Here is a 22970-nt window from a genome sequence, read left to right on the forward strand (position 1 = left end):
CTGTACGATGACCTCGAAATCAAATGGATACACGAAGTGATCCAAAATTTGGCTTTAAATCATGAAATGAGAATGCTAAATCACAGTTACGTAAAATAAAACAGCTACTGGATAACAAGCAGGAAATCAGAAGATTAAAGCGAACCAAGGAACACGAACTTGTTTAGTGTACAAGTGTATTATTAATCCCGTACTTGCCTTGCTTGTGTATTAATGCAAATACAACAGAACAGTATTAATAAATTAATTTGTTAATTAAGATTGTATTAAATATATCTAATGTAAGATATTGAATATTGAATATTGAATGTCATACTTGTATTTTAATAAAAGCAAAACACGTATTTTTGCCACCTCTGGGTATAATGAGATAAAACTAATAGAATTTTTGACTATTGAAGAAAATAAAAAAAAACAATTATTTAATGCTATATTTCGGAATAAAAAGTATAATTAAGAATTAAATAGCCTGGTGAATATAATTGTTATTATTATCCTCTTCCATATGGAGATTTTGAGTTTGTTGTCAGATAGTAAACACCTCTGGCACTAAAAATTAATAAGGTACTCGTAGTATAATTTCTTTTTAGATTACAATAATTAATATACTCACGACGTATCGACATAAAGTCCACCCATTAAAGCATATTCACCAGTACATTGATTATTTTTGTATTTATTGTAACTATCGCATTTTTGAGAGACAAATCGATTACTGGTAATTGATTCAGCGAAATATTCCCAAGCTCTTGCATGACTGCATCCAACTTTTAAGGTACATCCTGGTTGATTTTTACCATCATTTGGATAGAAATCAGCATGTCCAATGGCATCTTTCAATCCAGCTGATCCAGCATCCGTATGAATAATTTGTACATATTGTGCGTCTTCGGTGTTCAATGCATAACTTTTATCCTTTACATTTACTAATGGTTTCGCAGGATCCAACCCAATAATTATTGGAATTGTTCCATTAAAATACTTTCCAACATTTCCTACAATATGAGCTCCTAAGGAGAACCCTACCAAAGTATATGATGCGACGGAATAATCATATGAGAGAATTATGTTTTGAAAGAACTTGGCACTAATCTGTCCAATTTTGGGGACTGCATTTTTTGCAGTAATATAGTTTTTTCCTGCATGTTTACTCCAATCGACTTTAATAACATTAACATCTTCAGCATCCAAAAGTGACTTTCTGATGTAAGTATTTGAATCCGATCCATACCCATCTTTCCAACCATGAATCAATACTACCGTTTTCTTTCTGTTGTCAAAAACGCTACCTATGTAGGCTACATCTGACGACTCGTCAATGGATACATGAATACCATCTGGATGTTCTCTGCTATAGAAATAAAATAGGACATCTTTATCAGAAACACCCAGTGTGCTATCCTCTGTAAAAAGAATAGTTTACATTAATATTGAATTTATACACTATACGGTTCCGATTTATTAATGAAAAAAAAAACATTCTGGGCATAACTAATGCCTTACAAAACTTAATCAATCAAAAAGGATAAATAATATTATCTTTAATTTTACACCTTTAAAGCAAAAAGTGACATAATAATAATTTTACCAAAAAAATTAGAAAATCTTATCGATCAGAATACCTTGGATCATTAATTAATAAAAATTATATGGCTAAATTCAGTTACAAATACGAAATTACTCCAAAAGACTAGTTAAATGAATGATAAGTAGAAGATAATATTTTAAACAGAGACAATATTCTAGCAACCAAATAACATTTATCTAAATCATACTAACGTGGAAGCAATACAACTGCTGGACATCGCGCAGGATGTCAGGAGATTGAAGCGAACAAAACCATAGAACTTATATAAAGTGTATACATTTAGTGTAAACTATAGCTATAAGTTAATAATTAATAAATAATTATAATTTTATAATTGAAGAATACATACTGATGTATTTTCTCGCACTCGTCTTGCTTGTTAATTAATCCAAGTACATAGGCAAAGTAGTAATAAATTAATTGTAAATTAAGATTGTACTAAGCGTATAGAATAAAGATGTTATAAAAAAATTATCAAGGCATCTATCCAAGGTAGCAGTGAACGTTGAACTATAATGTTAAAATAAATGATATTTTTTTAAATTTTTGTTTCATAATCTTATTTGCCCTACAATGTTGTAATATATAAAAGCTATAAAAAACTAAAGGTCAAAGTTAACTGCGGCAACATTGCGACATTTTGACCACGACGATAATTTTAAAAAGTACCATTTCTATTAATTTGTTATAATATATAATTATAAACAATTTTATTACAATTTTAAAATAAAATTAATGAATTAGTGATTCACGCAAGATAATTTTAATTAAAATGTACATCAGAGGTCTCAAAGAAAATGTTTAAATAATGATACTGAAAAATTGAGTTATTCGAATAATAAAGCACATAAAATTATTTGAAAGTTCACTTTTCTTTGACCCCATTGAACGATGGATTTAAAATAATATTTAATAATTTTATATTTAATATATTAATTTTAGTATTTTAATTATTAAATTTTTAATTTTGAAAATGTATATATATATAATATAATTTTAATACAACTTTATTGAATTACTTATTCAGAGAAATGAACATCAAGTAACAATAAAATCTAAGAAAAAAACAAACATAAACAAATATTTAAAGTAATTATACCTAAAGGAAGGGAGGATGCAGCCAAAGCAAATGTCAAACACAATATACCAAACAACATTTCTATAGTTAAACAATTATCAACTCTTTAAATTCTCTTAATTTATAGAAGCGCTTACAGCAAGCCAGCTAGATAAATATTTATCTACAACTAATTGTTTGTTGTTTGATTGTATGTAAATCAATTTTAATAGATAAGGAAATCGAAAGATCATTTTATGACGCTCTTGATTATTAATAAATAGCCTATTCATAATATGAAAACAATAATATATATTTCATGAATGGAGAGTGGATAACAATTGAAAAAAATAAGTTGGATTAAAAATACACGCAATTCTTATTATCAATTTCTATTATTCTTAATGAGCTTAGTACTCTAGATTTTTCTCTTATTCTTCAACTACGTTCGTAAGATGAATCTGCATTGATTGTTGAGATTGGCGTTGTTAAAACTTCTCCTGTTTTCTCAACCACCAAGTTTTAAAATTTAAAGTTTATGGTGAAAAGCTATATCAGACACTTGCAGCCTTGTTGCAAATTGACATCAGAGAATCCCTATTTGGTACCTAATATGCATATATGCTAACCCCATCAGTTCAAGTACCCTTTTATTATTAAAATTCCACTAGTATTAACACATTGACTGTCAACTACGAGATAACTTGTAGAGTACGTTTATTTCTAGTACTCAATTTAATTTTGAGTCAGTGGTTTTTTTAACAAAAAACACATTTTGTATGCATTTTAATGATAACTATGCACTAGATTTAGACTTTCTCATAATATAATGTGATTAAATCAATTTGTCATTTTAAGCCAGATTTCTTCTTTCTAAAATTACCGTGGAACTATTTCATGGATATATCATAATACATGTTTTACACAGCCTAATAACAAATATATTTTCTCTAAAAGTAAATATATTTTTCCTTTATTTCAAACTTAAGGACCAAAAGTATAATTCAGCAATTTCTCAGTTCATTATCTTTCAAGTAATTACTAAATTATTTAATACTGACTATAAAGTATTATTTAAATTGAACAATGAATATCGTTAAATATGTAAAAGTATAGATTTCAATAACAATTTCAATACAGAAAAAATTCATATACCATGAATATTGGGAACTGAAATTAAATGAAACTACTAAGAGAGGCCGCTATTAATTGCAGTTTATCAGTTTGAGTCAAGCATTAAAACAATTACTGTCATTGTATATGGAGAAACATGGGAAAATGAGATTGCGTCATAACAATCCTTTAGCTACTTGCACACTGTGTAAAAATCTACCAGAAACGTTTATCTAAGACGTTTAACTCTTTGAAATAGAACAACAATGTACAGAATTCTTCACGATAAAGGACTGAATTGACACTAAAATCTTAAAAGTTGCCTACTGGAATTAAAATGACATTCAACGAACTATTTGAAACACGTACAGGGATTACGTTTCCAGAATATCTAAGCATCCCACATTTTGTAAGCGTACGTGTTTTACCAGAGCAGAAACGAGAAGAAACAGAAACCAATAGCGGTCAGGCCAAGAGAACAGCTCTTCTGACAGCACAAAATTCAAGCACTAAACAGACAATCAGTCAGGCTGGAAGAAAGTTCTATCGGTACGCACATAAGACTTCCTCATATTTTATTTAGTTTGATTGCTACGGATTTAGAACAATAGTGGGCATTTAACCGACGCAACTAAAACAAAATGGCCTCCATAAGATAACAAATTTAACGCGTCCTAATTGAAAAATCCTATATTACTCGATATTATTAGTACCTATATATAGTATTAGAGCCTCCTCAATCTCCCCTTATATATGGTAATGTGTCCACCTTTTGATAGTTTATTCTAATTTGGAGCTTTATTGAGAACAATCTGTTTTATCATTGTTACAAGTGCTACTCGGCCTAATCAAAATTTATAGAAATAAATAAAATACTCAGAAGGAGCAACATCTGCTAAAAATATAAGTGGGGTAAAGCCTTCCATTTTAGGTATTTCTATATATATTTTCACGGATATTGCAATATGTGACGAAACCCCTCCCATGTTCTTTTAATATTTGTTAAAGTTTTTAATTTATATCATGGCGATGTATTGATGTTTGATATAACAACAAGAAAAGTTTAATTTCATCCGAGTTTGGATTAGAGTCTTGAATAAATTCTTGCATATAACGCAGACTACCTGTATATGTTGATGGAAGAATATATGCAGTACTACTATACAGGACGCAGATTATTTTTATGGATTTTTTATTTAAATATTTTCCTTTTTACCAACGGGAGTTTATCTGTGCCGGACCTATAGTTTAACGTGGGCTCCGAACCACGGTCCTCGGCATTAAGCCTACCGACTGGCCAGTGACCAACTTAGAGACCATCCCAGAAGACATCCGGTCTTAGCCAGCCTGATTACTGGCGTGACTGGGATGGTTATTCCTTGTCGGATTTTCCACTGTTGCCCATAAAGACATTTACAATTACAATCACAAACATAAAATACATCCATTCCCCAGCAGGATTCGAATCCACGACTATCACAACAGTAGGAGGACCATCCTGTCGCCTTGACCACTGCGCCAACGAAGCCTGCTGTTCTGGGAATTAAATTCAGTTTAGTTTGATCTATGGAAGTTGAATTATTTTTAAAAGCACGTTTAAATTTTAATATTCCAAATAATGTATCAATATAATACAATATTTAATTAATTCTACAAATAGCAACCGCCATTATTGCAATGGTTACCATGAAAAAACCACTCTGACAGATATACGTCAGTCGCGATAAAAGATATTTAAAATAATTCCTGGAACCTTATCGCAGCCACCTATCCATTAGATATAATCTAATTAGACTATAATAGACTATAATCCATTAGAGAATACACATCAGGACACACAAAAACGTCATCCAAATCGGTCCAACCGATATTATATATATTATATATATATATATATGTATATATATATATATATATGTATATATATATATATATATATATATATATAAATGTGTGTGTATGTTAAAGGCTTATAATGCTCAGAAAGTAATTTTCTTATAGCTAAACTTCGTCATAGCTGGAGGCTCCAAAAGTTCTCCAAAATGTTCTGTTAATTATAATGCGTCTAAAGCTTTAAGCAGAATTCAGCTCGGTTTCCTCCATATTTTCTTTACAGAACTTATGATAACCAGGAAAATACATTCTCGGTAAACATTTCTATTTAAAGAATTTGGTTTGAATAAAATACAAAATATTTTCATAATTTTTTGACATATTGGCGAAGGTGTATTTTAATTTAATTGATTTTAATTGAAGTATCAATCATATTTGAAGTTACTTTCAGTATTAGATATGCTTAGAACAATCTTAATTTATACATTAATTTATTACTGCTGTTTTGTTCTAAATGCAACAATACAAGAATCAAGGCCAGTACGAGATTAATAAATCAATATGTATTTCCTCAATTTAAAAATAAAACTAAACTTAAAATAAAATTAAGAGTAACACTTATAATACATTAAACAAGTTCGTGTGGTTTGGTTCGCTTCAATCTTCTGATTTTCTGCGTGTTGTTCAGTGGCTGTACTGCTTCCACGTTGCTGTGATTTAATAAACTTATTTCATGTTTTAACTACTACTTCGTAAATCAATTTGATTTCGAGGTCATCGTGCAGCTCTTCGTTGGTTACGTAGCGATAAGCATTGGTATTGACATTGGGTTTTCATGTTTTAGTGCAATCCATAAACCCAAACTGGCTCTATGATTGTCTAGTCACAAAAAAAGCAAAAACAAGTTCAAGTTCACCGCTACTAAGATTCATAACTAGTATTAAGCATGATCAACGCAGACAAATAATGTTCAAATAGTTCAAGGTATTGAATATCGTCTTGATAAATATATTTCTTTACAATTCGACGCACTTGAGTAAAATTAATTTTTTAACTCAGTTATAGTCACTTTTTTTTAGTACTGTCTTCTGTAAGAATACGATTTTCTTCTGTTACGAGTAATAAATTTATTCGGATTGCGACTTTGACAATTAAGTAATTTCAACTTTTCTTCAAACTTAATATTATCCTCTCTTAAAAGATTATTGTAATTTACTAAGCTTAGTATGATTTCCTCGTTCTATAGTAAGTTGTTGGAGTAAAGTTCCCCTCTTTGGTTGAGTCTTCTATATCAACTATTCCACTGATTGGCTCTCTGGCTCCATCTTGTACATTTTACATTTAAAAATATATTTCTTTGTATACATTCGCTCGGTTTTTCAGATTCCAATATTTCTGCGAGAACTTTCAAGTAGATTTCAAGAAGATGTAGTCATGTCAGTCAATAAACCATGATCTCGAAAAGAGCGTAATGGTTTATTAACTGATATGACTACATCTTTTTGAAATCTACTTGAAAGTTCGCGCAGATCTGGCCTCCGGCTATTTCCTGTTCTCAAATCTCAAAAGAATACTCACTGGGAAGGAATTTTCGTCGAATGAAGAGGCGATCGCCGAAACTAAGGCCTCTTTTGGAGCAAATGACAAATCGTACTATAAAAATGGTATCAAAAATTTGGAGGGTCGCTATAATCAGTGTATTACCCTTGAAGGGAATTATATTGAATAAAATAAACTAATTTCGCCAAAAAAATTTATTTTACTATGGTAGGCCGGGGACTTTTCAATGGACCTGTTTATAAACAGAAGGAGTAGAATCAAAGTGAACTTTTAGAAATTACAAAGAAATATGCTCTAAAAAATATAATAGTAAGGAGCAACCATTTCAATCACACTAGTCTAGGTAAAACCGGATACGTTCTAAAATGATCTCTAATTATATAATGGTAATAACATTAATATAATGGAGAATCATCCATACCATACTTAGCTCGTAAACAAAAAGAAACAAGTGGCGTTTTATTTACTATAAGTATTTCATTTACAAAGTAAGAAACAGATATGAGAAATATGTTAGTTACAGTCATATCTAAGTTCCACGTGTACTTTTTTTTATAAATGTTACTTACCATGTCATATTATCATACACTTAGCCTTTAAGCTAATTATCATATTTTTATGTATAAAAAAACACTCAAAATAAGTATTAATAAGGTTGTTATAACTGTTATAAAGTTAAAATCGAAATTGTTGCTATGGTCAGGCCATTGACGATCAAATCACAGCAGAAATTATCCAGACTGTTGGGAAAGCATTATTTGAATGGCTTGACGTTCTGCTGAGTCGAGAAGAGCAGCTGGAATTTAGCTGAGTGTAATTTTTATTGATTTTCATTCTGATTTCGACCGCATACAATGGCCCTCACTTTGGGTAGCTCTGAAAGCTGAATATTTTCCACTAACAAATGTTACATTTATCCAGGAATCTTATTACGATTCCATTAGCTGCGTGTATTCTATGATTAAGAGATCAAAGAGATCTATGATCGTCTTTCTGTTGCTTTTAAATCCAGTAGAGTATGCAATTACTTTCCACGTAATGCTACAAACTTCTTCGCGGATCTAATAGTCACAGATGATAGCGAGCAAGTATTGAAGCTTCGAACATTATTTACGATATAGTTCAAATTGCCGAATCATATAGAACAACTGACGACAAGTACACAAGAAAACAAGTACTTCTTAAAACAAGTATTCCTTAAAACATATGCCATGTGATGATGTACCAAAATCATTATTTTAGTAAAACAATAATTTTGAAAATAATTCACCGAACTTACAAAATACCAATAATATAATTATTAAAAATACTAATATATAATTTAATAAATTTTATACGATTATAGTACCATTTTTGTTTTAAATAAAATAATGCTGCATATTTGAAAATTGAATATAAATTAATTAAAAAATTATCAACAAGTCAACTAATATTCAATATGTAATATATCAGATTCCAATATTTCTGCGCGAACTTTCAAGTAGATTTCAAGAAGATGTAGCCATCTCAGTCAATGTCTCCGTATCTCTGTATTAATTTATTTTATTATTTAGTATTTCCTAATTTTTTACTTAATTTAACCTTGTTATATATATACCGAATCGACCAAACTCTAGGAGGTTCTCTCAGATAGTGCGCGTTGAAGAGAGAGAAATTATATATATATATATATATATATATATATATATATATTGTTTTAAATAAAATAATGCTGTATATTTAAAAATTGAATACAAATTAATTAAAAAATTATCAACATGTCAACTAATCTTCAATATGTAATATCTCACGTTAAAATAGTTCAAACATCAATTTAAACTCTAAATTGTTTATAAATCGCCAATATATTAATAATTTAGAGTGCTACTTGACTTTGTTAGTAGCAATAATCTCGTAATATATAATTGAAAAACAATATTGCATTAAAATTAAACAGTGAATAAATATAATCAGTAATATTGTAAAAAATTGTAAATAATTAATAAGTTAAATAATAATTTTAAAATATACTTATATTTTGACGATACAAATGCATTATCGTATAAATAATTATAAATATGTATGTTGGAGATGCTTTAGACTAGTTGTATGGTAACTAAGTAAAAGTTGTATAACTTTGATTGGACCCTTTTCAGTGTTAATCAATCAGTTTTCAGCTAACGTAGCATAACTTATAGCAACAGTTTTATTTACAGTTTATTATAATTAGGTTCATTGAATGGTAATTATACCTTCCCTTTTATGTGTATCGAGTATATGTTTTTAGAATTGAACTCTCCTCCAACTATAAATATTACTCCCAAGTTATTGAGTATACTTATGCTTTGGCTGAAGTAAGCAGTTCTTATTTTTTTTTATCTCGTTAACTTTTATTTTAAATACTGCTGTACAACTGGGTACATTCTTCCTTTAGATATAATTTATAGATACACGATATTTACCAATACTTCTAAACTGCATATTGTATTTAGAATATCATTTAAGTTTTTGTATTTTATAACTTATTTTGTCATAGGTATAGCACCACTGTTCTTGGTGTCTAGTCTATTAGTCTTCTCTTAACTTTTTTTAATTTCATTGAGTAACTTGGTTATGTAAAATTAGTTCTTACTATGTTAGAGAGTGTAGCAACGCAACTAAGTTTATTTATATTTAAGAAAGTTTAATTTGTTATTTTGAAAATTAATTTTTAGTTTACAAAAATTATAATGTTTTTTTCTTTGTATAGTTTAAGACTCAAATTTATTAGACCAGTTAGCTAAATATAATATCAAATCGTTATACCAAAGACAAATAACAATTTAAGTACTGCTACAATGTAAATTAAACGATAATAGAACACTCGTTATATAAAAAATATTATAATTAAGTAAAAGTTGTTTAGATAAGCAGTATACATATAAAAAACAATATATACATGTTTTAAGAATTGCTGAATAACTCATGATAAATATTCAATATCGCTATATTCGAATATATATTTTTACAGAACATTAAACATTATCTTAACAATATAAATTTAGGCGACTGTATTATTTAGAATTGAATCCCCTATGATGGAAAATTATATTTGGGGTTTAGTTTTGTAGGGCGAAACTTCGCCATCGCTGAAGGCATTGAAAGTTTTGTATAAACATCTCTTTATTACATTGTGAATGTTCAATATTCGGTCAACATCGATTTGTTTTGCTATTTGATTTTCATACAGATGTTGAGAATTAATTATTCAAGTATATAGGTCAATATGTAGAGTTTAAGTTATGATATGTGTAGGGTTTTATCAAAACTTTTGAGTACCTTCAATCCATCTTTGGTAACTTCATAGCGTTAACTGTGACATTTTTGCCCAAACCCCACTTAACTAATAAATTAACTAAGAATTGCATCGAATAATTGCGGAATGATTGCTGATCCAATGTCAACCTGCCTACTTATCTCGATAATCTGTCCCACATGCCTAGACAGCTTATAATTGTAATAAAATTATTTCTGAGTATTCTCTATCTGTACTCTGCCCCACCAGTTTGCTTTTGATGATTTTCTGTATAACATTATTTTTACACAAATTTCCAATATACTAATAGTCGACGTCTGAGCAACTCAAGCATTGCAGTCCGCCTTTGGTAGCAGTAGATACTGAACTGCAAGCCTCTATCCTAATTCCAGTAGACTGCCTTAGTTCACAGTAACTCTAGCCAGCCTTTAGTGGCATTAGAACCCTGAACTAAGATGCTTGTATCAGAAATTGACGGTCAAAAGATGTTTTAAACAGCTCGGATATTTTTTAAATGTTTGCTTAGATATTTCCTAATAGTAACAATTTATGGCTAGAAGTTTTTAAGCACTTTAAAACCAGCTTTTGGGACCTTACAGCTTCTGCTGCGATACTTTTGCCCCAGCGCCACTTAACTACACCAAGGAACACTTCGAGTAACTGCAAAACGATTGTCAATCCAAGGTTAACCTGTCTTATTTTCTTGATAATTAATTTGACTACGGTTAATCAAATACGTTCAAAAGAGAACCGTTTTTATTATCTCTGTTGATATATAAGTTATAAAATTTGAAAAGGTTAGAAAACAAAATCTATTCATTTACTTGAAAAAAACTGTTTTATTTTACGAAAAGAAAAGGCGACTGGTTGAATGACGATACAAAGCGATAGTGAGGGTCCTATCTATTAGAAAACAGACCAACCCGCCTACTAGCAACTTCTATTATCTACTAGCAAACCCGGAAACGTTGTCCTGTACAAACGTCATTTTTCATACCGTGTGATGGGAAATCAAATTTATCAACGATTTTAATTTATGTTTGAACACACGTGCAGTAATATCATGACGATACATTGATATTTGACCTGGCAACAACAATTCAGATTTTAAATATTTTTGAGATATTTTTAAGAATGTAATAATGAAATAATAAAAATTTGTTAATAATTAATTACAGAGTTTCTTCCCAACCATAGAAATGCTTTCATGCTAGAATTAACCCGTTAATTATGCCAAAGAAACTTTGAGTATATTTTAATAATAAGGAAATTAACAAGAAACTACTAACAATGCTCACCTAATTCAACATAGCATATATCAAGTCGCACATAATTTCATCTAATATCATTTCTTTAATACTAAATAAAAATTAATTACTTGAAACGAAATCGTAAGCCATTACATATCAGTACTTGATAGTTATTACCAATACAATGTACAAGTAGTCCATCAAGATGAATACTTAAAGATAGTTTCCATCAACAGCGTTATACTCTGTACAATAGCAAAAATGTCTTCCATTTTATCAATAACTAGCGTTGATAATATCAGTGGTATAAACTAACTGATAAAATGAACACTATTGTTCGCTCTTATCTAATAATTAATATCTTGAAGAATATATAAATACTGGCTGTATATATCCCAAAACAAATTCATTTATATTTGACAATCTAGAAACTGACAACATGTATGTTATTGTTGAGTTTGTTGTGATTGCATTTATTTTAATTAATCCTTCATTTGGTTTCAGTAAGTGAATTCATTTTATCAATAAACAGAATATATTTGTTTTAGTAGTATTTATTGATAAATTGCGTAATTTAAATATTCAAAATTTTGCTAAACTTATTTTTCTTTTTACAGAATTCTCTAATGATCAATTAAGCGAAATTAGACGATACAAAGAATTAACAGAAAAGCTTACTGCTAACAATGAAACTCTTATTTTAACAGATTCGATCAAATTCGATGAGAACGATATTTCGTTTTATGTATATACGAGGAATGATACAAATGGAACTGAAGTTTATTATAACCAAAGCAATGAACTAATGAGTCTTAGTTCCTTTGATCCTAACTTAAAAACGGTAGTTATCACCCATGGTTGGTACAACACTTACGAATCTCCTGTTGACACTTTGTTAAAAGATAGCCTACTGAAAATTGATGACCTGAATGTGTTGAATGTTAATTGGGATAAGTACGCTAACGAAATATATTTAGAATCTGTTTTGGCAGTACCTCACGTTGGAAAAACTTTAGGAAAATTTATACAAACTGTTTCCGAAAACTTTAACTACCCCTTAGACAATTTTACATTGATGGGGCATAGTTTAGGTGCTCATATTTCAGGATTTGCTGGGCAATACCTCAACGGATCATTACCACATATAATAGGGATGGATCCAGCTGGTCCTCTATTCCTCGAACTTGATCGTAATAACAGGCTTAGTGAAGATGATGCACAATACGTTCAAGCTATACACACAAATGCTCTCTTCCTGGGAGTTAATTACAACGTAGGACATGTAGACTTTTGGCCTAATGGTGGTCTTGCTCAACCTGGATGTGGCTTCGACTGGGATGGAGCTTGTTCTCATGGAAGATCGTACATTTATATGGCAGAATCCCTCGAAGATAATCAGTTTCTAGCACGATGTTGTTCCAATTATTTGAAATACCTCAATGAAAAGTGCGTTAATAATACAGCTGGATTAATGGGTGGATATGTATATGATTATTCGTAAGTGCAAATATTATTAACAAAGCTATTACTAAAAGTGAACTATTTCAGATTAACTGGAGACCTTTATTTAAAAACTAATTCTGACTCTCCATATGGCCTCGGCGATATTGGCTTGTGATTTAAGACCTCTTCAGTCTGTTTAATTATGCTATAAGGCTTAATTTTATTGAAAAATAATCAATAATTCGAAATATTAAAAGCATGTTTTATTTTAAGCTATAATTACATATTGTTACATTATTATTTTTTATCGCTATCCCTACATATGATATTTTAATTACAAAGCTTGTTTTTTCTTTTATTGTTCTACAATTCTTATGATTAAAAATTTATTTCAAATTCCGAACAATGAAATAAAAAATATTAATGATTAATATGTAATTATAATGGTCTTTAATTTGGTACCTCGCTAGTTAGCAGATTTAATGCCGAGGATCGTGGTTCGGAACCTACTTTAACTCCAATCACTGAAATATCCAAGAGGTTGACGTAATATGTTATAACTGTACTTACCAGTATTGAATTAACAATTTCATTTATATTAGCTGTTTATACAGTCGTTTCAACAAGTCGCCATATCTTTCCGTTAAATTGTGCTTAACTTATGGTTCCAAATTAAAAGTTTTTGTTTTAACAAAACAAATTTTTCAAGTCATCCAATTCTATAACGTGATGAAATCGTCGCACTGTTGCTGCCTTTAACTCTGACTGTTAGTTTATTTTGGGTTTAATATATAAAAACGTTCTAATGTAAATAAAATAATGAAACAAAAATTTTATTAAATATAATTTATCTTAACATTATAGCACATCTACTGCATATTTTATTGAAGGATTAAACTACAACTAATTATACAGCCACAACAGCTTGTAGGTTGGAGTTGTTTTATAATATTTACATTAAACAATTTTCCAAACCACCTATGGTATTCCCTGAAGGCCTAATAAACCTTATTAACAATTGTATATCCAAGTAATGTATTTTACTTATTAGTAGTTTAGTTAGTATTTGATTCGTTGCTGCATTTCCTTGTAAAGTCATTCTAATATTACTGTATTCCTTCTGTTACTACCTGTGTAAATTTTTTTAATAAAATTATATTTATTCATTGCATTATCCCTAATACATTTGCCACATCTGGAAAACACTTAATATAAATGCTCTCTTCAAACATTTTAACCAAATGCTCATGTATATTCTGAACAATTACACACATATCTATGAACATAAGTCTTTTACACCCTATAATACGATTTTGTACAGCTATCTTATATTAATTATTTAGGGTAAATTGATATGGCTCGGTGAATGAAGGTAAAGCGAAATGAAACAGTGGTGTTTACTTTATGTGACCGTTATTTATTTAAGTAATATAAAAATGTGGAAAATACAAAATAGATAAAACGGATGGCAGCGGTGTTACCTGTTGACGAGGCTTGGGCAGTCGATGGTCGCACGTCTAAACCAAACGATAGTCGAGTACTCAATGAATCGAAATACCCTTTAATAACATCCCAGATAAACGTCTCGGGGTTGAAGCCAGCTATTCGTTATCGGGTTCTAGTTGGCGCTGCTGGCACCCCGCCCTTGTTCAACATATGGGATTATATTTCTGAGTGTTTTGTAGACCGTTATTCCACTATGTAAAATTCGACATGCCACAAGGTTGCTTCAATTATATACTCACTTTATGTACACAATATACACAATTTACACAGTATACACAGTTATGTACTCACCTTTAATTGTTTCCACTCTCATCACCCTGTCTTTGTAATTGTCAGCATTGAATCATAATCCCATATACAGAAAGATTCATTCAGTCCTGAGCCTCAATCATAGTAATGACTTTTGTAGGCTGATTCGGTTCCATGTTCAGGCGCATCAGATAGCACTCTGTCTATATTTAACTAGAATAAAATGACAAGAATATATTATCTGATATTAAAACAAATTTACAAACTGCAATAGGCAACACATTATACATCTTAATGAGTGAGTTCAATCCAAAATATATAGACTATACATAAAGTTCGCACGATTTTAATTCAAATTTATTTATTAAAAAATGACGATTATTCATAATAATAGCATGTATTTTACCGGGTAGTCAAAAAAAAATGTACAATTAAATTTTGAGTATATTCGATAAAAATTCTTTCTTACCAATACTTGATAAATTGGAAATAATGCTTTCAGGATAAACACATTTCAATTTTAAAATATCATAATAATACATCCATAATATTATTTACACTCACTGTAACATCCTAGCACCATACAAATTTTTCATCTAGCTGATTAACGTTTTAGTTTACGCACTTTACTATCATGTCGCACATTTAGCTGATTTGCGGCACATTGGGATGCACTGACATTTTTTCGAAGTACTTCACACCAACGCGTTGAATTACACTTGTTATGGATTCTAGAGGGATATCGCGTTGTATCACTTCAGTAGAGACATAGTACGGAGACAATGACACGCGATATGTTGTTTTTGGAACCGTTGTATGAAGACTATATTGATTGATATTTTTTTGCAATGTATATTGATACTTTCAATAAATCTTTACGATTAAGTTCCAAAATTGTGCCAATTCTTTACGCACCCTACACATATGATATACCACAAATGGAAAATACTACAATGGCTACATTTGCCGATGACACTGCGATTCTTGATGTCGGAGACAATACACAAGAAACCACATGAAAATTAGAACAGACAAATGACAATATAAATAATTGAACCTAAACCTGAAAAATAAAAATTAACGAAAGTAAATCTGTGCATGTGCTAGCACCAATAACAATAAATAATACTATCATTTAAAAATACTCCATAATATATGTATATATATATATATATATATATATATATATATATATATATAATTTAAATAATACTCCATTATCATATCAATATCGAGGTCATACACTCTTGAATAACACCAGAACAGGACGCAAGGTCAAAAGATTCAAACCATTTGATCTTGCTTAGTACGGTGTAGTAAAATACATTTAATAAAAAAGAACAGTGTTAATACATAAACATTATTACACCAAAGACTAAGGTAGGGTTGATGGGTCCTCCTAGATAAATACCTAGAATTATGTTATTGTAAAGACCAATTGTAGGTCAGTCGACAAAGACTAATAACAATGTAATAGATTTTTAAAAAATGTATATCAAAAATTTATTAAAATTCATCAGATCATTTATCAATATATTTGATGTATGATAAACTGAAGTGCTTTTAATAAATTAATTAAATTGACTTACTCCTAACTGATAATTTCAAAATGAATAGGTAAAATGTATCCACAGCAATATGGAATGATAAAAAGTAAAACTTTCTATAACACATTCAAATTGATGAATGCTATTATATATACTTACAGCAAATAGTCTTACATACCTTTAAAATGCCAAGGTAGGTCTGATCATGTTTCAATTATTCAAGTATTCATATAAGTACTCAGAAAGTATCAATGAAATAAAATGCGGATAAATTATTGCAATTCCTGAATTTCAAGATCATTAAGTAGGCTGATAATATTTTTAATATTTATATAACAATTTAAATTCAATTGTTAAAAGATAAAGTATGAATGTAATAATTTTCTAAGGATATTTTTTATGAGATATATATACAAAACTTTCCTTAAATATTAACCATAATTATTGTGCAAAGAGAACATTAAATATGAACACAACTTGGTGCGTAATAATTTTGATATTCTCAATTTTATGTTATGTTAAATCGGAACTATGTAAGTAAAAATATTTTATATTAATTTATATGAGAATATGTTTTAAATTAGATTTTTATTTCATCGTTTTAATCATCAATTCTTTATTATCAAATGATTTCTTTCTTATGGGTCTAATTATGTGAATCAACAACAAATATAATTAAGAATTTATAGTAGATTAATAACACTGTGTGACAACTTTTCTCATATAAATAAAATTACGTGTATTGAATCCTTTATTCAATTGCTAAAAACATTGCCTAGTGATATGGTTATCTAACACGTCACATTCCTCAATATTAGTATTAATACTCTTTACGCTCAAAGGCTGTTTTATTCCTCAATGGCAGCCGATATTCTTCCATACTTATTGCATATTCAGTAATTTTAAAAGAAACGTATAAATACATAAATCTAATTTTAGTCTTAATCAAATACAAAGAATACAACGGGAAAGTTTGTGCTGATTTAAAAGTTGTTGCTATATTGCTTGGACTACAGCGAAGTTTCACGAAATATTACAACAGAGACAATAGAGACACCAAAAACCACTATGATTGACCAAAAAGAACTGATTTTGTTTGTAATAAATCAACCATAAATATGAACCTCTTATTCCACAAGAAAATGTGATTCTTCCACCTTTACACATAAAACTTGATTGAATGAAAAATCTTGTCCAGGCAATGGATAAAAATGGTAAAAGATGTTTGTATTTGAGAACTGTTTTCTCTAAATTAAGTGGAATTTTTGTTGTTAAAAAAACAATGAATTCGATGAAAATCTTACCGCGAAAGATTTATCGACTTGGTTATCTCTAAAGAAAGTAATTCATGGACTTTTAGGTAATCTTAAAGCTGAATATGCCAAAATTTTAGTAAATGACTTTTTACAAAAATTTAAAACGGTCGGGGCCGGCTTGGTGGCTCAGTGGTAAAGGCGATGGGACGGTCCTCCTACTGTTGCGGGACTTCTACTGTTGTGTGAATGTCCTAGGCAAGAGTGTAAAATTCAAGGAAGACAAGGAAAATGATCCCAGTCACGCCAGTAACCAGGCTGGATTTTCCCCCCCTAATCTTGAAATGGTGAGTGAATAAAGAACTATTTCACGAGGATATAAAACACATAGATGAGCGTTATCAAGGAAGATGGAATGCTAAAATGTTATCATATTACTGCTGGTTTGTAATGAAAAGGATTCTACTGTTCACAAGAGAAAAATTTCATATTTCGTCATTTTCTTTCAGAATATATGCCTAATTTTTTCTATTGGCGACATAAACCTATTCTATTTCGATCGATATCATGATTTGATATCATTTTTTATTTGAAAATATATATTATTATTTATTTTATAAAATTAAAAATATATATAAATAAACATGATTTAAAATTTTCATACTGTCTTTATTTATTTATATACAGTACTTATTACAAAAAATCCATTTAAGTTTTTATATTCAGCAGGTACAATTTGATCAAAAAAAGCTGTTTTATTTAATGTTATAGAGCAAAAAAAATTATCACACAGTGTTATAAAATAACTGAAAAACGAATAATAACGAATTAATTAGCTTAGTTTATATCAATATCATATTCCATTAATCAAAAGACCAATGTTGTATTTTAGCTTCCGAAAACATTGAAGAACTATTACACTGGAAAAAAGTAACAGATGTATTAAGTAGCAAAAACGAGGTATTCGTTCCTGTTGAGGATGACGTATATAATCCAAATCTGATTTACTTTTACGTATATAGCAACACAAATACTGATGGCGTTCAAATTTATTTCAACCAAAGCACTGAGTTAGCCAATCTTACTTCATTCGACCCCTCTATATACACGGTAGTTCTTATACACGGGTGGACAAACAATTATATATCACCCGTAAATATTTATTTAAAAGATGCTCTTTTCGCAGTCGATGAATATAATATAATAGTAGTAGATTGGTCAAGTTATGGGAATGGTTTATACATATCATCAGTAGCGAATGCCCAAAATGTAGGAGGCACAATAGCAGAATTCATAAAAACTATTTCGGAAACTCTTAGCTATTCCTTAGATAATATAATAGTGATGGGGCACAGTATGGGAGGACAAATAGCTGGATTCCTAGGCCAAGAGACTAACGGTGAATTGAATACAATTATAGGACTAGACCCAGCAGGTCCACTCTACTTCGAAAACTTACCAGACTCTCGCTTAAGCGCAGATGACGCAAAATACGTCCAAGGTATTCATACAAACGCCGCTTTAAAGGGAGTCAATTTTAATGTTGGTGTAATTGATTTTTGGCCCAACGGTGGTTACATTCAAGCCGGATGTGGAACTGATATACTGGGTAGTTGCTCCCACCGAAGAGCTTTTGAATACATGGCTGAATCCATTGAAAGTAATCGGTTTTATGCGAGATTGTGTGATAGTTACAACAACTACTTAGCTCAGAGTTGTATTAATAATACCCAAGCTCGAATGGGCGGACCAAAATGTGATAAAACGTAAGTTTTCATTTCGTAAATGAATATTTAGTTTTAATTTGCCTTATCTTACATCCCATTTTTTGCGTTTTGATAGAATTTTTTTTCTAATTAAATTTATTAATATTTAGACTTTTTTAAATTCAATTTTATAATTTCCTTTTCAGACTATCTGGAACCTATTATTTACAAACACATGAGACTTCTCCATATGCCCTTGGAAACATTAACTAATTACCTTGCTTTAACAATAAAGAGCAATAATAAAATATGTAAAATTTACAATGTATTATTTATTTATTAATCAAATAATTTATGATAGTACTAACCGGTCAATTGAAAAGTCCCCGACCTACCATAGTAAAACACATTCTTTTGGAAAAATTATTTTTTTATTCAACATAATTCCATTCAAGGGTGGTACACTGATTATAGCGACCCTCCAACCTTTCTATACCATTTTTGTAGTACGATTTGTCCTTTGGTTCAAAATAGGCCTCAATTTCAGCGATCACCTCTTCATTCGATGAAAATTTCTTACCAGCGGGCGTTCTTTTGAGATCTGAGAACAGGAAATAGTCGCTGGGGGAATACGGTGGATGACGAACCAATTCGGAGTCCAATTCATGGATTTTTGCTATCGTTTTCATTGACTTGTGAAGATACATTGTCTTAGTGAAGCACCACTTTCTTTTTCTTCAAAGGCTGCTGTTTTTCGACGATTTCGAATCTAATTGATTTTGAATAATCGCTGTTAATGGTCCTTCCTTTTTCAATGAAAATTATTCCATGCGCATCCCAAAATACAGATGCTATAACCCTGCCAGCCGACTGTTGCGTTTTCCCACGGTTTGGAGCGGGGTCATCGTGTGCAGTCCACTCGGATGACTGTCGATTGGACTTCGGAGTGAAATGATGGAGCCATGTTTCATCCATTGTTGCATATCGACGCAAAAACTCGGGTTTATTACGCTTGATCATCTTCAAACACTGCTTCGAATTATCAACTCGTCGCTGTTTTTGGTCAAAAATGATCTCGCGCGGCACCCACTTTGCACAAAGCTTTCTCATACGTAAATATTCCTAAATGATATGATATACAATTTCAGTTGATATCTTTAGAATGTGTGCTATTTCATTCAATTTCAATTTACATCAAAATCATTTTGTGAATTTTTTAAGTGTTTTCGTCGGTAACAACCTCTTTTAGGCGTTCACCGTCTTCAGCGCTCATTTCACTGCATCTAAACTTAGCATATTAATCCTTGATTGTTGTCGAGGAACTCGGCATCAAGCCAAGTTTTTGCTTCAACCGTATATTTTCCCTTCAAAAAGCAATATTTTATCAACACGCGAAATTCCTTTTTATCAATTTTTTTCACAATAACAAAAGTTGCTTCACTCAAAATGCTATAATTCAACTAATAATCCGACAGCTGTCAAATTTATACACGCATCTTTTGATAGTTAAGGCTAACTAAAAAACATATGGATTTAATTCTAGTAGCGCCATCTATGTGTCAAGCCGGGGAATTTTTAATTGACCTGCTAAATAGCGTGGGAACAATCGATTGAAAATAGTCGAAACAATCGATAGTCGCAAAATAGTCGATAGTACTAGTAACTAGTTGATAGTAAAAAAACTAACGACTGAAGTTAGTAATTAGTATTTTAATCAAATGCACGCTTCGTTTGTATTTCTATGTGTGATAACAGATGGAGATGTACGAAGTCCTTCCCGTATTAATTTGATGAGAGAGGAAAGGACGGAGATAATTGTTTGATTCTCTGTCCTGTACATATCAGTTTATTTTAAATATTTTTAAACTGGCAAGTGGCATTGTGAAAAGTGAAAAAAAGAGGAATGGAATAAAAATTCCTAATATATTTAATCGTATTTTAATATTTCTAAAGTAACAATGACATAATATAATAAAAGTAATTGGTTTATTTCTATTTCATTTCGACATGTGTTTACTAATTTTTTTTGCAATTGTAACATAAGATGGAAATGTACATATTCCTTTTTCGAACTTTCTGTGGAAACGAAAAGAAAAAAATGGTGAAATTTATTACCTGCAATATAACAGTTTAATTTTGAATCATGTAAAATTATTTTTATATTGTATATATTCAACTTAATTGTAAAGAGGATTGGAATAACGACTACTAAATATTTGTATCATATTTTCTCAATTAATCTTTATCAACATTTTATTTTCAATTTGTTCATTTTTTAATACAATAATAATTCCATTGATTAAATTCCATTGAATAAATTCCATTGATTTAACCACGAAAACATATAAAAACGCTAAAAGCACGGTTCTATAGTTTGACGCTATAGATTGAAATGAAAACTTTACGCTTGAAACTGAGTGAGAGTGAGAGTTCTACAAACTACTATTGCTTTTATTTCAGCAGGTATAATATAACACTGTACAACTTATTACGAAACTGAACAGCTGAACGTTAATCTCCCAATATATTCGAAGATCTTGCTAATACAACATAAAGACACAACAAAAAAGTTAGTCAAGTAGTAGTTAATCATCTTCTATTCTTACATCCCTTCGATCGCTGTTAAGATTTAGCGTTACTGAGTATACAATAAAACGTGAAAAATAACTTTTATTCGATAGGAAGTAATTAACCTAAAAAAATAAATGTTTGTAAAGGTTTTAAGAATAATGCAATCTCATGGATAAAATTAATATAATAATAGTTTTGCCCTTAAAAACAAAGATCTGATTTTTATTATCTTTTTCAAAATGTAACCGCTATTAACATAATAGAAAAACATAAACAAAAATAGCATTGAGAAAGTTCATGACTAAATGGTGAATGTACTATTTGGTAAAGACGCTTTAAATATTTTGAAGAGTTGAGCTAAGACGATTACCAACGTGTTTCTCAATAATTTATTAGTGGGTTATATATTAATAAATTATATTATTAATTTACCACGGTAAACCATATTTTCTTTTGTATGGAGGCTCTTTTCATAAACTGCATTAACAGGATTTCCATACGTTATCCATTCCTTCCTCGCCCTCTAATATTACCACAACAAATTCATGTTTATTAGACACTATATATGTAATAGGACTCGATATATTTTATATTTCCTTTATTATTCACAGTTTGGAATATATCTTCCTAATCACATTATGAATTAATGTTGAACTCAACAGAAATGACACAACATAAGTTATCAGATCAGACAACACTATGATCATATTTTGTTATTCAATTCGCTGTATGTCGCATTACCGAATTACCGAATAATGGAATAAAAACACATTCGAATTATTCTTAAAAAATAAAAAGATTTTGTGCGTCTACCGCTATGATTCTCTATCAAAACAAAAGGATTTCTGAACTCGATTCCAAATCAGTTTCGTATCCAAAAATCGGTCAGTTATAATATCATTATATTATATTATCATTAGGACTAGATGTGATACTCTAGTGAAGTATTTTACTTATTACTTTCATCGACTGATGAACTCCATAAATTAGAGAGTCATCGGAGTAAGGTACTGAAAAATA

General features: G+C 30.0%; 3 protein-coding genes across 3 annotated transcripts; 2 read left to right on the forward strand and 1 right to left on the reverse strand.

Annotated features, from left to right (window-relative positions):
- Positions 1–417: 417 nt before the first annotated feature.
- On the reverse strand, positions 418–2824 carry LOC143197311 (pancreatic triacylglycerol lipase). The gene is made up of 3 exons (XM_076405669.1): positions 2688–2824; positions 614–1403; positions 418–549 (listed from the first exon to the last, which is right to left on the reverse strand). Exons 1-3 carry the CDS (start codon positions 2743–2745, stop codon positions 492–494), a joined length of 906 nt encoding a protein of 301 aa, XP_076261784.1. The 5' UTR covers positions 2746–2824; the 3' UTR covers positions 418–491.
- Positions 2825–12083: 9259 nt separating this feature from the next.
- LOC143197312 (phospholipase A1 2) lies at positions 12084–13374 on the forward strand. Its single transcript, XM_076405670.1, has 3 exons — positions 12084–12178; positions 12293–13172; positions 13224–13374. Exons 1-3 carry the CDS (start codon positions 12115–12117, stop codon positions 13291–13293), a joined length of 1014 nt encoding a protein of 337 aa, XP_076261785.1. The 5' UTR covers positions 12084–12114; the 3' UTR covers positions 13294–13374.
- Positions 13375–16875: 3501 nt separating this feature from the next.
- LOC143197313 (phospholipase A1-like) lies at positions 16876–19703 on the forward strand. Its single transcript, XM_076405671.1, has 3 exons — positions 16876–16953; positions 18566–19439; positions 19586–19703. The coding sequence occupies exons 1-3, from the start codon at positions 16887–16889 to the stop codon at positions 19650–19652; spliced, it is 1008 nt and encodes a 335-aa protein (XP_076261786.1). The 5' UTR covers positions 16876–16886; the 3' UTR covers positions 19653–19703.
- Positions 19704–22970: the final 3267 nt, after the last annotated feature.

Source organism: Rhynchophorus ferrugineus, unplaced genomic scaffold (assembly GCF_030347505.1).
Source record: "Rhynchophorus ferrugineus isolate W39M unplaced genomic scaffold, kcgeb_rfMv2 rfM5, whole genome shotgun sequence".
Taxonomy (NCBI): domain Eukaryota; kingdom Metazoa; phylum Arthropoda; class Insecta; order Coleoptera; family Curculionidae; genus Rhynchophorus; species Rhynchophorus ferrugineus.

What these genes read in the sequence shown, in the direction of transcription:
- LOC143197313 (XM_076405671.1), top strand. Translation starts at nt 16,887, where the DNA reads ATGAACACAACTTGGTGCGTAATAATTTTGATATTCTCAATTTTATGT. An exon ending in TTATGTTAAATCGGAACTAT is followed by an intron (nt 16,954 to 18,565) that starts GTAAGTAAAAAT and finishes GTTGTATTTTAG; the next exon opens with CTTCCGAAAACATTGAAGAA. An exon ending in GGACCAAAATGTGATAAAAC is followed by an intron (nt 19,440 to 19,585) that starts GTAAGTTTTCAT and finishes TTTCCTTTTCAG; the next exon opens with ACTATCTGGAACCTATTATT.
- LOC143197312 (XM_076405670.1), top strand. Translation starts at nt 12,115, where the DNA reads ATGTATGTTATTGTTGAGTTTGTTGTGATTGCATTTATTTTAATTAAT. An exon ending in TAATCCTTCATTTGGTTTCA is followed by an intron (nt 12,179 to 12,292) that starts GTAAGTGAATTC and finishes TTCTTTTTACAG; the next exon opens with AATTCTCTAATGATCAATTA. An exon ending in GGATATGTATATGATTATTC is followed by an intron (nt 13,173 to 13,223) that starts GTAAGTGCAAAT and finishes GAACTATTTCAG; the next exon opens with ATTAACTGGAGACCTTTATT.
- LOC143197311 (XM_076405669.1), bottom strand. Translation starts at nt 2,745, where the DNA reads ATGTTGTTTGGTATATTGTGTTTGACATTTGCTTTGGCTGCATCCTCC. An exon ending in TGCATCCTCCCTTCCTTTAG is followed by an intron (nt 1,404 to 2,687) that starts GTATAATTACTT and finishes TTCTTTTTACAG; the next exon opens with AGGATAGCACACTGGGTGTT. An exon ending in GGACTTTATGTCGATACGTC is followed by an intron (nt 550 to 613) that starts GTGAGTATATTA and finishes ATTAATTTTTAG; the next exon opens with TGCCAGAGGTGTTTACTATC.